Source organism: Platalea leucorodia (assembly GCF_965183815.1).
Source record: "Platalea leucorodia genome assembly, chromosome: 4".
Lineage (NCBI taxonomy): Eukaryota > Metazoa > Chordata > Aves > Pelecaniformes > Threskiornithidae > Platalea > Platalea leucorodia.
In genome coordinates, this window is record NC_138826.1 from 114,607,349 (window position 1) to 114,620,028 (window position 12,680).

The following is a 12,680-nucleotide window of genomic DNA, read 5'->3' on the forward strand; positions in this document are numbered from 1 at the left end:
GGCGTGGAGAGGATGGAGCCAGGCTCTTCTCAGGGGTGCACAGGGATTGCACAAGAGGCGGTAAACACAAGTTGAAGTTTGGGAAATTCTGATTAGATATAAGGATGAAAATGTTTAACATGAGGTTTGCCAAGCATTGAGACAGGACCCCAGAGAGGCTGTGAAATGCCCGATCTTCAGAGATGTTTGGATCTCTGCTGGATAAGTCCTTGAGCGACCTGCTGTAACTGGCCCTGCTTTGCTCAGGAGGCTGGGTTAGATGACCCGCAGAGGTTCCGACCTGTGTGATTCTGTGACGGCTTTAGTGTGAAATTTGAAGATGGGTAAACGTTATCATAAGGGATTGTGCTTAATTGTGATTAATGACAGAGATGGAATCTCATTCAGTTTGTGCTTCTTTTTAGGTTTTGCTCTGTAGTCCACTTAAGCCAAAGAAATGGTACCTGAAGTTACCCCTAGTGTCCAGTTCGTGTCACTAGGAAATGGCTTAGAGTAGGTGTTGGTTATTCCTGTACTCTCATTTAGTTTAACCTGCAAGCTGTTTCTAACTATTCTTATGTATATAATTCTCCTTTCTGTTTAATTGTGTGATGAAAAAAGATGTTTCGTGCTTTTAGTAAAGATATGCTAAAATCTGTAAATCATTACTCATGGCAATAAGTAGTGCTGACTGATGTTACCAAGAATTAATCTGTAAAGAATGATACAGAAAAACTACTAATACATAGTTGATAAATATTTAATTATGTAGTATTGTACTCCGAAAGGGACGGTATCTTTGAAGTAAGCTTTGATAAGATTACTGTTCAGTGAAATGGCTGTAAGTCCAGTGCTGTTGCAGTTATTGCCAGAATTTAAGCAGGTCATCAGCTGACAATTCAAACAGTTAAGAATAAATAATTCTTAAAGTTTTGAATTGCTTCATTTTACTCTAAATAGTTGGTTTCATGTCTCCCTCTGGGGCTGAACAGGGAGAAGGGAGGGGAATCCCAGAATTTTTTAGTAATCAGAGGTAACAATTAGGCAGTCATAAATCCAAAGCTCTGCACCCTAGGATATACAGCTTTAATCCCTTCATTGTCCTTCTCCATTTGACTAAAAGTTACGAAACTCTTCGCTATTAGCAGACAGTGTACAACTATTATATAGTGATTTCTATCTGTGGTTTATTAGCTAAGTTTGTCTTAGCTTAGCTTGTCCTGTCCACATACCCACCAAAAACAAAATTGAAAAAACCTCACCACCCTTGAAAATGAAAAACATCCTGAAAAAAAAAACCATCCTACTCCAACAGAGATTGTTATACTGCTGAGCTACTAGATTATTGCCTTTGCTGCAAAGGGGATCAGTTCATGTAAAAAATAAAATGGGATTTAAAATAACTTTTAATAATCCTGTTCTGAGTTTTGAGAAAACAAGAAAGGATTTGTCTAATATCTGAAACTGTATACTTAAACAAAAACTAAATATGAAGCATTTTAAAAGATATTTTTAAAATTAATATTACATGTGTAGAAATTATATATCGATATCTTAATATTAAAATTGGTACATAAAATAATACAGTTTTTTAAAGTATGTTGGATTGTAATTGTTAATAAAGCATATTAGCTAATATTTTAACACTAAATATTTTAATAAGGTGTTAAACTATTAATTTCCTTGTAGACAGTCCAAGAAAGCAACTTTGTTTTTTATTTTCCAAGCTCTGTATCTTGTATCTTTTAGGTTTGTAATACTATTGTGATGTTTCTTGTAAAAGTGTTTAGAGGTTTTAAAGAGCAAAGCTTAGCATGCAGGTTTCATTATTGATAAACATTAAAGTTTTAAGATCCAGCGGGAAATACTATGTATTCTTAGGATTATCTTTGCTAGTCTGCTTGGTTATAAATTATAAATGTCTCCTGAAATATTGATCGTTTCCATTAGAATCAGAAGGCCTTGTGAGTATTGGGCTACAGGTTGATACCATCCCTACATTAGCTTAAAGTGAATATCAGTGTCATTCACAAAGCTCAAATTCAATCTTGATGCACATATGGCTTGTTACGAGAAAGACACTGGGAAGAAATATTACGCAGTGCAGAAACCCTTCGCACTGGGCTTTATTTGAAGTAAAAATTGGCTGTGTTTTCAATAGCTTAACTTTTTACTTAGGCTAATTGCTATTAATGTTATAAAACCAAACTGTACAGGTGCTAAACAGATTTTAGATATATAAAAAAATGTGATCAAATGCTTTCTGAGATATTTGATTGGGAAGGAGTAAGTGCAATTATTTTAGGTAATTTCAAGAGGTGCACATCTCTTAAAAACAGAAAACGTTATGAGGAGTCTGCACTTAAAAAGGATCTCAAATTTACTTAATCTTTCAGTAAAGAGCTCACTTTATCAGGTGAGTTTAGTTTGGTTTTGTCAAATGTGTAATTATATAGCTTAATATCCCATGCCAAGTCACATACAAGTTAATAATTTTTTTGGACAATTAATTACTTGTGAGGAAACTTTTTTTTCCCCTAGAAAACGTATTTGGAAGTTTATTACGCTTAGTTAATTTAGGATGCTAAACCCCCACTTTTCCATTGTGAAAGAAGACTAACAGATTTTCAGTCTTTGCATGTAATGCCTTATAAGCTGAAAATTTTAATAGCTACTCAAAGAATGGTTGTTAATTCTGCAAGTACATAAAGGAACAGAATTCCTTTCATCTTCTTTACTTGGTGTGTGTTAAGGCACAGTGTCTTGAGAACTAAACATTTTAGAGGTATTTATTTGGATAGACTGGATAGAATCTTGGCATTGAGGAAGCCTGGGATGCATGATTTAAACTAAATGTGTATCAAATAACATCTGCTAGTTTATCTAGTTCTGCTACAGGTAGGTTATGCCACAGGTTTTTTTATATCTGTAACATATTACTGACAAGTTTCCTACAACAGGGTTGTGTTGCTGTTGATGCTTGGTGACGAAAGTTACATTTAGAAATGATAAGATAGGCTCATTATCTAACTTGAATTAACACGTAATTTAAAAAAGGTCAAGGGAGATTTTTTTTTTGTTAATTTGTTTTCTGCCAAATCTTAATAAATAAATAAATGCTATAGAATGCAAATTTCAGATTCTTTTTGATTAGATATTTTATAAATTAAATTAGAATAAATTTCTTTGGTAAATCAGATTAAAATTGGGATATTGTCATGTATAGTTTGCTAAAAAAAATGTCTATTGCCAGTTGTAGACTGGACTGATGGATTGAAAATATCAGTGACAAGCTATTATACAAACAGTCTTGCACTAAGTCTTGAACAGATTTGAAAAGCATTACTTTTTTTTGTATACTTAAAAATGGGACAATTTTTGGACCCTTGTATTTTGTACTTTAATTCTTTGAAGGATACTGCAGAACTTGCAGCTATAATGGATGAGACTCCAGGTAGAGGTGGTGGGTTCAGGAGTCTATAGGTATTTGAGCTGATTGGGGTCATCGTGTTGGCCTAACAGTTCTAGGCACAGAAAGCTCGAACACCTGTGGAGGAGCCCTGGGGACGGTTGCATATTGAGGGAAAGCTTGCTTTGATCAAGTCTTGTATATATTTAAATGCTTCAGGTTGGAAGCTTGAATGATCTTATCTCTAGAAGGTTATTCCTTCATTTTATTTGCCTTTAGAGCTTAATTTCTTTGGCATTGCTAGATGCTAGACTTCTTTTCAGTGTCCTGCAGGTATGTACAATTTTAAAGAATTGCATGAGTAGCCAAGAGCTAGAGCCTACATGCAAACATTTGACAACTTAATAGTTAGATTTAACACAAAACATAATTTAGATGCAAATACTTGTAAATCAAAACTCTTTGAAGATGGAATTGACTGGTGCCCTCAATAATTTAAAACTGGGAAGGTTTGCTAGTATTAACTTACATTCTTGAATTCATTCACGAATTACGTTCTTGAATTTAATTCATACAGATGTCTAGCATCTCTGGTAATCATTACATGTTATAATTTAACTTGTTGTCAATGAAAAACACTTTTCAGTGAATTCTGCAAGATATGTTTCACGAACTGTAAATGTGTTTGCCTGACATAAGGTAGAGACGAAAAAAAATTAATGCCTATGTTTTTTGCTTGCCTTGTTTCAGTAACACTAGTTCTACCCATTTTTGTTTAATGTGGGAAAGGAAGTTGCCAGTATACTACTTTATAACGATGCCTTTGTTTTCATGTGTTTCCTTCTGATACACTTGCAAGAGAAGTATAGAGGGATGCTTATGCAGATGGAGAGAAGGGAAATTATCAGGTCTAAATTTGATGTGCTGAGCACGTACGCCTGCTCCCTAAAGGACTTCTAAAACTTTCTTAAAACACAAGGAGGTGAAATTAGGTAGATTAAAAAAATAAAAAAAATTGTGAGAGATTGTAATGATACTTGCTGTCTGTAATTATCCCTTTAACTCTTTTCAGTTTGCAACGGTATGCCTTTACTTCGTAGCCCTGTGCTCAGATTTTAATAATTAAAGTTGATCAGAAATGATTGGCCCGACCCACTTGTCTAATAAAACAGTTGTAAAAGACCATCTCCCTTAAAGTTGTTTTGGCTCTCTCGTTTTACCGCCTGCTGGAAGAACAGCTTTATGGGGCAGTGTTAAAAGAAGAATGTGAATGGCAAAATCCCTACTTCTTGTCTTTTTGTGGAGACAGAAGCTGCTACCTAGCCTTGAGGGAGAAGACGTGTTTGTAGGAAAATATAATTAAGTCAAATTTTAAATCGGTCAACTGCCTTGCCTCAGATGTCTTCTGGGATCTGTATTTCCCAGAATTCCTTTAACAAACGGTCTGGTTTTTGTACGAAAGAAGAATGCTCTCTTAAAGACTTTTTCAACTCTACACCAGTTTCAGCTATGAATGGAATTAGGAATACAGAGTTTGCTTTACAGCTTTATTGGCACAAAGGCTTCCTTCTGCATTTGTTCCTTGCATAATCGAGAGGGAGACAGACTTACATACCCTCTTCTGTGTTTGTAGAAAGAAATCTTTTTTGGAAGTGACGAGGGGAAGACAATATTATCCAGCACAAAAAGCTCACTCAGGGCTCTTCACAGTAAATTTCATGAAAAACAGGAAGGCCTGAAATTTCATTTAAAATGTATTTAGAGAAAAAGCCAGAACAATTAGATATAAATGTCTGGGTGGAGTGGTTATTCAAGATACTGACTTTTTAATTGCTGGCTGTTATCCAGGTGGAGTTAGCTCTTAAACTTCCTTTGGTTTAATTACTTCAATTGTAGCAATTGCTTAATTCTGCCCAGCACAGTGCCTGACTCCCTAATTATTTTCCACAGTTTACATTTTTTTTTCTAAATGAGACATGCAAAGTATTTATTATTATTACCAAAAAGCCAGTAGATTATTTTTTTCAGAGTTTTAAGGTAGCAAACTATAGAAATAGTTTGGGTGCTTAGGTCTTGTGAATGGGAAATATTATTTAAATTTGAGAATGCGTAATTCAGTAATTCGGTAATTCAATTCACTGTTCTCACTTGCAATTTTAGATATGCTTTGGATTTTACTGCTATAAATTAGAATTTTTTTCTTTTTTTTTTTTCCCTGATGCGTCAGGTTTAGAGGCACAGAAGGTGCCTCTAGACTTTTTTGTTTATGAGTGTGTTCGCCTATTGGCTTCCCTGGATATCTTTTTGCATTTATGTTGGAAGTTCCTTTTTCACCAAGAATGAACTTTTTTTTTTTTTAAAAAAAAGTTTCAAAACTGACATAGTAAAAGAGATCATTACTGAATATTATCTAGAAATACTATTTGTGTAGAGTTCAAAGCAATCTGATGATCTTTGATAACTTCTTAAAGAACTTGGATATATTGTCTCCTAGATTGACTTGTTCTTGTCACTATCTTACATGTGAATTGCCTGAAGTTTAAGGTTGCCCTTCTTCAAAATATCTGACAGTCATAGAGTGGCTTTCTTGTATAAACAAGTACACAGGCATTTCTTAAATTAACTATAGCTACCTGTATTGATGGTTATTTAAAATGGCAGAACTCATCAAAATTGATCTTAGTGCTAGGATTTTAATAAGTGCTTGCAGGATCAACATTCAGTCTTTCTATGGTTCTGCTCTTATAAATACACAAAGTTTTCCACAATGCTGTGGTGAGGTTAGAGCCTGGGAGAAAACAATTTTTTAACTAAAAACTTGCTCACATTTAGATAAAACTAAGATCTTTGGAGGAGTTTCATGAATAAATAGACTAACAGCTTAATGAGAGTGAACAAATTTGGGAATAGGTCTACTAGGAACGTTATTTCATCAGTGCTTCTGTGGGAAAAGTGCCGTTTCCTGGTATTCTTTGAGTTTTCCGTGGCCTGTAATCTAGTTGATTACCAGCCTGACCATATATTTTGTTGCTGTGCAATCTTAAGAGATAAAGCTAAAGGCAATGTAGCTGTAAAAGTGGGTGTAATGGAACGGGAAATATAGAGGGAGATGGTTTAAAAAATAGTAAATTAATTGAAGGTATGAGTTCAACTACATGTGCACGGTATTTTCTCTAAAGTTAACTGAAAGACTGTGTCAGTGTTGCTGCCGTAGGTCTGCTCTCTGTCAGTACGGAGACTGGAATCCTGACCTGAGGTGGGAGGCAGCCTGGTGTTCCCTGTCCTCTGACTTGCACAAGGCATGTGATGAGGCTATCTGCTTGCCTCTCCCCTCTATCACAACTCATTTACAGGTTAGCTAGATCCAGTCCAGCCAAGATGGAATGGAGAAGATAAAGATGTCTTTGTAAATAAGTCTCCCCAAGGAAATAACCTGCTGTCTTCATGCTTGTCTTGTTGAAGACTGATTAATTTTGTTTGATCAATGTCTTTTAAAAGCTAATGTAGTTTTTTTGTGTGTTCTTTTTAGATTGGGGCATATGATCAACAAATATGGGAAAAATCAGTAGAGCAAAGAGAAATAAAGGTAATAATACTATAGCATTCTATAGCATTTCAACTTTTTTTTTTTTTTTTTTTTTTGACAGTTATCAGCAGTGCTGTCTGTGGTTGTGTACACTGATGTGATTTACAATGTATGTGGTGGTATTTAATACTGGTAAAATAAAACCAGACTTCTGGAGTGTAACCAAACATAACCGGCATATTATGCTCTATTTATTTTACATAATTAATAACTCTGCAGCATTTAAAGTGCTGCATCTTTCTGTATCTCAGTACATTTTTTTTTCTTTTCAGTTATCTTAAGCCAGGGCTTAGTTGTTTTAATACCTCTGTCTTTCACTTTTCTTTGTGATGAATTCTAATGTCAGTTATCTGAGCTCTCTTTACTTTCAGTTAGTTACCTTATACCTGCAGTTTACTTTTCCTCCTTTATGATGCTGTCATTGTTTTGTACAGTTTATTAGACTGGTAAGTACTTCAGGCTTTGTTTCTCTGAACAAGCAGTTTAACAGTGTTCTTTGCATTGTGGTTTAACTAACAGTGCCATCAATGTCTGCCACATTGCTGGATTGTTTTGGAGAAAAAGAAATCAATCCTATATGTAATAGTTTTATGGATTGTATATTATGTCATACTCCATGATGTTTGAGTTAATTTAATTAACATTTTCTTGCAATTAACCTTTTTTTCTTCAAATACTGCACACAAGAAGTATGCAATTACTGCATGAGTTTCAAGGCATTGCGAATTCTTAACATTAGCAAAATGTACATCGCTTCAGTTTCCTTGTGGGTGGGTTTTTTTTTCCCTCCCCGGTACTTAAATAGCTAAACAAAACGTGCTAGGGGGACTTGTTTGCATTACATGGAAACTGTCACTGACCTGCACTACAGAGTTTCCTGATTTCTCTACAAAAATCTACAAATTAACTCTTAAGTCAGGGCTGATGGTGTATTTAGAAGTGCTTCTAAACCCGATGCCTGGATCTTTGCGATGCTGTAACCCCCCCTCTGGCTGACAGCGCAGCGAGCCCCTCCAGCCGCACGCCCAGAAGAGGCCCCATCGGCTGGGGTTGTGCCGGGTTGCTTGGAGGTGCCTGGTGGATCTTAAAGGGAGCACGCTTCTGAGCACAGCACCAGCTACCGCAGGGATAAGTGCTGTTCATACAAGCAGGAGTCTCTTGCGGGGAAAATTGTGTCTTGTGGTGCCATTTGTCTGAAGTGTGTGGAGACAGTGCTTTCAGAAATGTTTTTGGCAATCAGTACAACTAATTTCAAACTGAGCCCCTAGCGTGGTACTTGTTTTCAGGGTCCTTTCCACGATAATGAAAACCAGTCGCCATTATGACAGAAGTTCTTGTAACTACTGTGTAACAGGACATTATTCAAATAATTTATTGCAAATAATGCCTCGTGCTTATTCAAAATGCATCTCATTTGGCTGAATCATCCAATAACTAACAAATTAATGATGGTGTCTATATGAATTTGTATTGACTTGAGTTTAGTGTAATAATGATAACACTGAAGCAGAATACTAAGTTCAAGTATTGCACGTTAGCACTTTAATCTCAAAGCTACTATAGAGCTGTTTATAAACGAACTTTACTAAAAATCTAAAAAATTATTTTTTAGTAGAAAATCTGTTTCTGATACTATAGATTTATAGTTTGGTTAGAACTATAATGGAATCTAGTAAGGTTCATTTTAAAATTTGTGCAAAAGAATTTTTACGATAACAGCAACTATTTTTAAGCGTTTTTATTTAAACTTTATTTTCGCTATTAGTTAGCCGAAATGTGTTTGGTGCAGAATAGAAATTATATGAACTAACTGCATGGGCCTGAATAGTATGAAACAGTATGAATATTTTCTTTAATTAATCCTAGTTTGAAACACTGCTGTTTTCCACATATATTACAGATATTTGTGATGCATTAAGAGAGTGGAGAAGTTGCATCTTAATAAATGGAATTCTTTCACTGCACGTAGCAAAAAGTTGAAGAACCAATTCAGTGTAATCCGTGGACACTGAAAACATTTGAGATTTGACCAATAGAATTTTTAAAGAATGTGTCACCACTTCTTTTCCTCTGAAAGACGTATCAAGTTATACTGTTGACTTAATTTTTGCAGAATTCTTTCTTTAAATTGAAAACATAATTTTAGCCACAGTGGTAAATTTTTCCTAGGATTGTGCATGTGTTTCCAGGGGGTTATTTTTTCTAAGATACACATACATCTTTATTTAGACTTTCAAGAAAAGTCTTGTGGCCCATAAGCAGTAACACATTTGAAAATTATTATATCATTCAGCATTTTATTTTTAAGCTTTAGATCTTTTTATGAAATAGAGTGGCTCACTTATGCAAGATATCACAAGAATCTGTAGCTGGTTCTAGAATTATAATAATTTCCAATTCTAATTATGGGCTTGTTTTCTCATTCCACATAAAATTAGTGCAGTTTTAAGACTGCTGTTCTGTGAAAAACTTGTACATTAAGCTCTATGCAGTGCTTAAGTCTACAATACAACTGGTTTTCTGTATTTGTCATCCTCAGAGCACATTTTGTCCTATCCATGTTTCAGTTCTATGTATTAATTTTTTTTTTTGTTTCAAGCAAACTCTCAGTTTTCTAATACATGCATCAGGTGATGACTATACATCTAGTTCCTTGTGAACAGTTTGGATTTTTTAAAATTTTTTTCAGCATGAAAAATAAATACAGTTGAATTTCAATGTGAGAAATATTATGAGCTGCACTCTATGTATTCGAACAATTTGCTTGATATTGTTCTTATGAAGATTAACATGAACAGATTTCATTGATCTTTCTCTTATTGATGATAATTTCATTTTTAAGTTTTCATCTGAATTTAGTGTTTACATTTAAGTAATAAATGTTTACACATGAATGAAATATGACAATGGTGGAAATCTACAGTTCATAGAATCATTAAGGTTGAAAAGGACCTCTGAGATCATCAAGTCCAACTGTTAACCTCACTGCCTGGTCCACCTCTAAACCATGTCCCTAAGCACCACATCCACCCATTTTTTTGAACGCTTCCAGGGACTGTGATTGCACCAATTCCCTGGGCAGTCTGTTCCCGTGCCTAACTACTCTCTCCGTGAAGAAATTTTTCCTAATATCCAACCTAAACCTCCCCTGGTGCAACTTAAGGCCGTTTCCTCTTGTCCTATCCCTTGTTACTTGGGAGAAGAGACAGACCTCCACCTGGCTACAGCCTCCTTTCAGGTAGTTGTAGAGAGCGATAAGGTCTCCCCTCAGCCTCCTTTTATCCAAACTAAACAACCCCAGCTCCCTCAGCCACTCCTTGTAAGACTTGTGCTCCAGACCTTTCACCACTTCCATCATAATTCCATTTGTACCCGCAATATTTTTTGAAATATTATATTTTACTCTGTATGAATTGTACTCTCTGGAATCATTATTGGCTGGTGTGACCAGGAGACTAATCTAAAGGGATCAGAATAAACTCACAGCTGTCTCGGAGTCTTGAGAGTATAGCATCACATTTTAGCATTAAAAACAAAATTGAAAGTTTTGAAAAATAGTTTGGCTTTTCAGTGAAGGAAGATACCATTTCTAAAAGACAAAATAAGCTTGCTTCTTTTCTACTTCTTTCCTGTTATGTGGGCTTTTTCCCCCTCTCTTTAATAGACTAATCTATATTCACTATTAAGAAAAATTCAATACTTTTCTATAATTTGGATTTCTGACAGTGGAACTTGCTGATTAGTGGCTCTTGCATTACAACATGATCTGCTATGTAGGTTTGGAATTAAAGAGTTGCAATGTAGGCATTTTGTGAAGTTTAATTAGACATCTAAGGAGAAAAGAGATTCAGAAAAGCAGTATGTTGCAACAGTTCTGAAAACCTAATATAAATGTATTACTAATTCTTGCAAGCCTGTGCATATGTTGTCTGCATAATCCCAAGCCATGGGAGATGAGTGCTCAGTGCTTAACTATGTTTGAAAAAATTACCAAATGGGTCAGTAATTGGTTGGGTTTTGTTTAGATTGTGAAGTGTGTAAAAGGCATTTATTGTTTCCTGTTCCTTGGAATGTTTATTTTATAGTGCTTTAAATCTATGAAGTTGACATATTTGTCTGAATTTTCAATAACAGTATAGGTTACATACAATTACTGACCACATCAATATTTTTTCTTTCATAATGTCTGTCATCTGCATGAATGCATCTTGATAGTATTTGCCTATTGCAGGGTTTGAGAAACAAACCAAAGAAAACAGGACATGTGAAACCAGACCTCATAGATGTTGATCTTGTAAGAGGTAGGTCCTGCGCTAGAAAAAGCTGAATTTCTCAGTATAAAAATAAGTGCCATCCTGTGTCTTGTAACAAGAGTGTATTAGTAAGTATTAAAAAAACAAAACAAAACCCAAAAAACAACTAACCCTACATAACTCCTCTCTAACGAAGGCAGATAGGAAATATTGTTAAAAGGTGACCTCTAGATTAAACTGAAGGCTTAAAAACTTGATTTAAATTTTGTTGTATAGATTTAGATTTTGGAAAAAAAAAACCCAAAACCCAAACGTGGATTGTCATGGATCAAAGTTTTGGAGTTATTAGTTCAGAAATCTCCTATTACCATGCATTCAGACTTCTTCCAAATCTCCTGGCATCTAGAGGAAAGGTTATGTTGAAATTTCTGGAGAGCAAAAATTGTATAGGCCTTGAATATTTCTTGCCTGTTTTAAATAACAAAACAGCAACAGAAGGTCAGATGATATGAGACTTTTTGAAAAAGTCTTTATTTAGTCTTAATTTATTTTAACTTTATTTAATTTCCCTCCTGCCTGGTGAAGGCTAGGGAAAATATTATTTAGCAGTTTTTTCCATGAGCCCAGCAGCCAGCACGGTCTCCTGAACCCACTCAGCAGAGGTAGTGCTCTCTGAATTCAGATCTCGAATTAACCGAAGCACCCTGCCGTGCTCTCGCCCTCAGAGATACACAGGCACCCTCACACCCCGAGCTGGCCCCCAGAGACCCGCTCACCCCCCTGCTCCCAGGCCGCTTCAGCCCTTCACCAGTTAGTCTGGCTTGATCTTCCCTAGCACTCGCTTGGGTTGCTGGCACCGCGGACACGCGGACCCCCCCGACTCATGCTCTGAGGTCTGCCTCCCGGTGCTGGCACTCGGCCCCTCCACACGCCTGCCTGCACACGGGATAGGCCGCCCCTCGCCCAGGAGAGAGTTAAATATATAAATAAAGAGAGAATTTAATAAGGAGATAGGACAGACTGTGCCGCTCAGGTGCGTGGGCTGGTCAGGGGTCCCCTGACCCCTCAGTTTCCCCATGCTTGTTCCTCCCCAAATCACCTAAACCCCTCCTTTCTCCCACCCTTGGTTCCTTCCCTGAACATCCCATAGTAAGTCCTGTGCAATCGGAGCTCCCTTCCCCCTGCATCCCACAATGAGTCCCACACCCCTGTGCAGCAGCCCCCTTTCATCTGAAGGGTGATGTGGGGAGCCGCTCCCCATGGCTCATGGTGGCGGTTTCACGCCTGGACAGCCGGGCTGCTGGCTCTGCTGGGACAGCCCTGGGAGCGGCCTGGTCACGGTGTTCCTTCCTTCGTTTGGCTTCCCACCTGCCCATGTCCCGCTGTCCTGCCCTGGGCTGGTGGAGGTGGGCCTTCGATGGGCTGAGGGCTCCAGTGATGGGTCTAGAAGAAC

The 12,680-nt window shown here is 36.6% G+C and overlaps 1 protein-coding gene across 1 annotated transcript in view; it reads left to right on the plus strand.

Annotated features, from left to right (window-relative positions):
* The window catches only part of PHTF2 (putative homeodomain transcription factor 2), a 67,637-nt gene that overhangs the window by 21,457 nt on the left and 33,500 nt on the right, over window positions 1-12,680 (plus strand). The window contains exons 3-5 of the mRNA XM_082311055.1: window positions 6,918-6,974; window positions 7,409-7,420; window positions 11,206-11,275. Coding sequence (XP_082167181.1) covers window positions 6,918-6,974; window positions 7,409-7,420; window positions 11,206-11,275 — 139 coding nt within the window. The remainder of the gene's footprint in view (window positions 1-6,917; window positions 6,975-7,408; window positions 7,421-11,205; window positions 11,276-12,680) is intronic.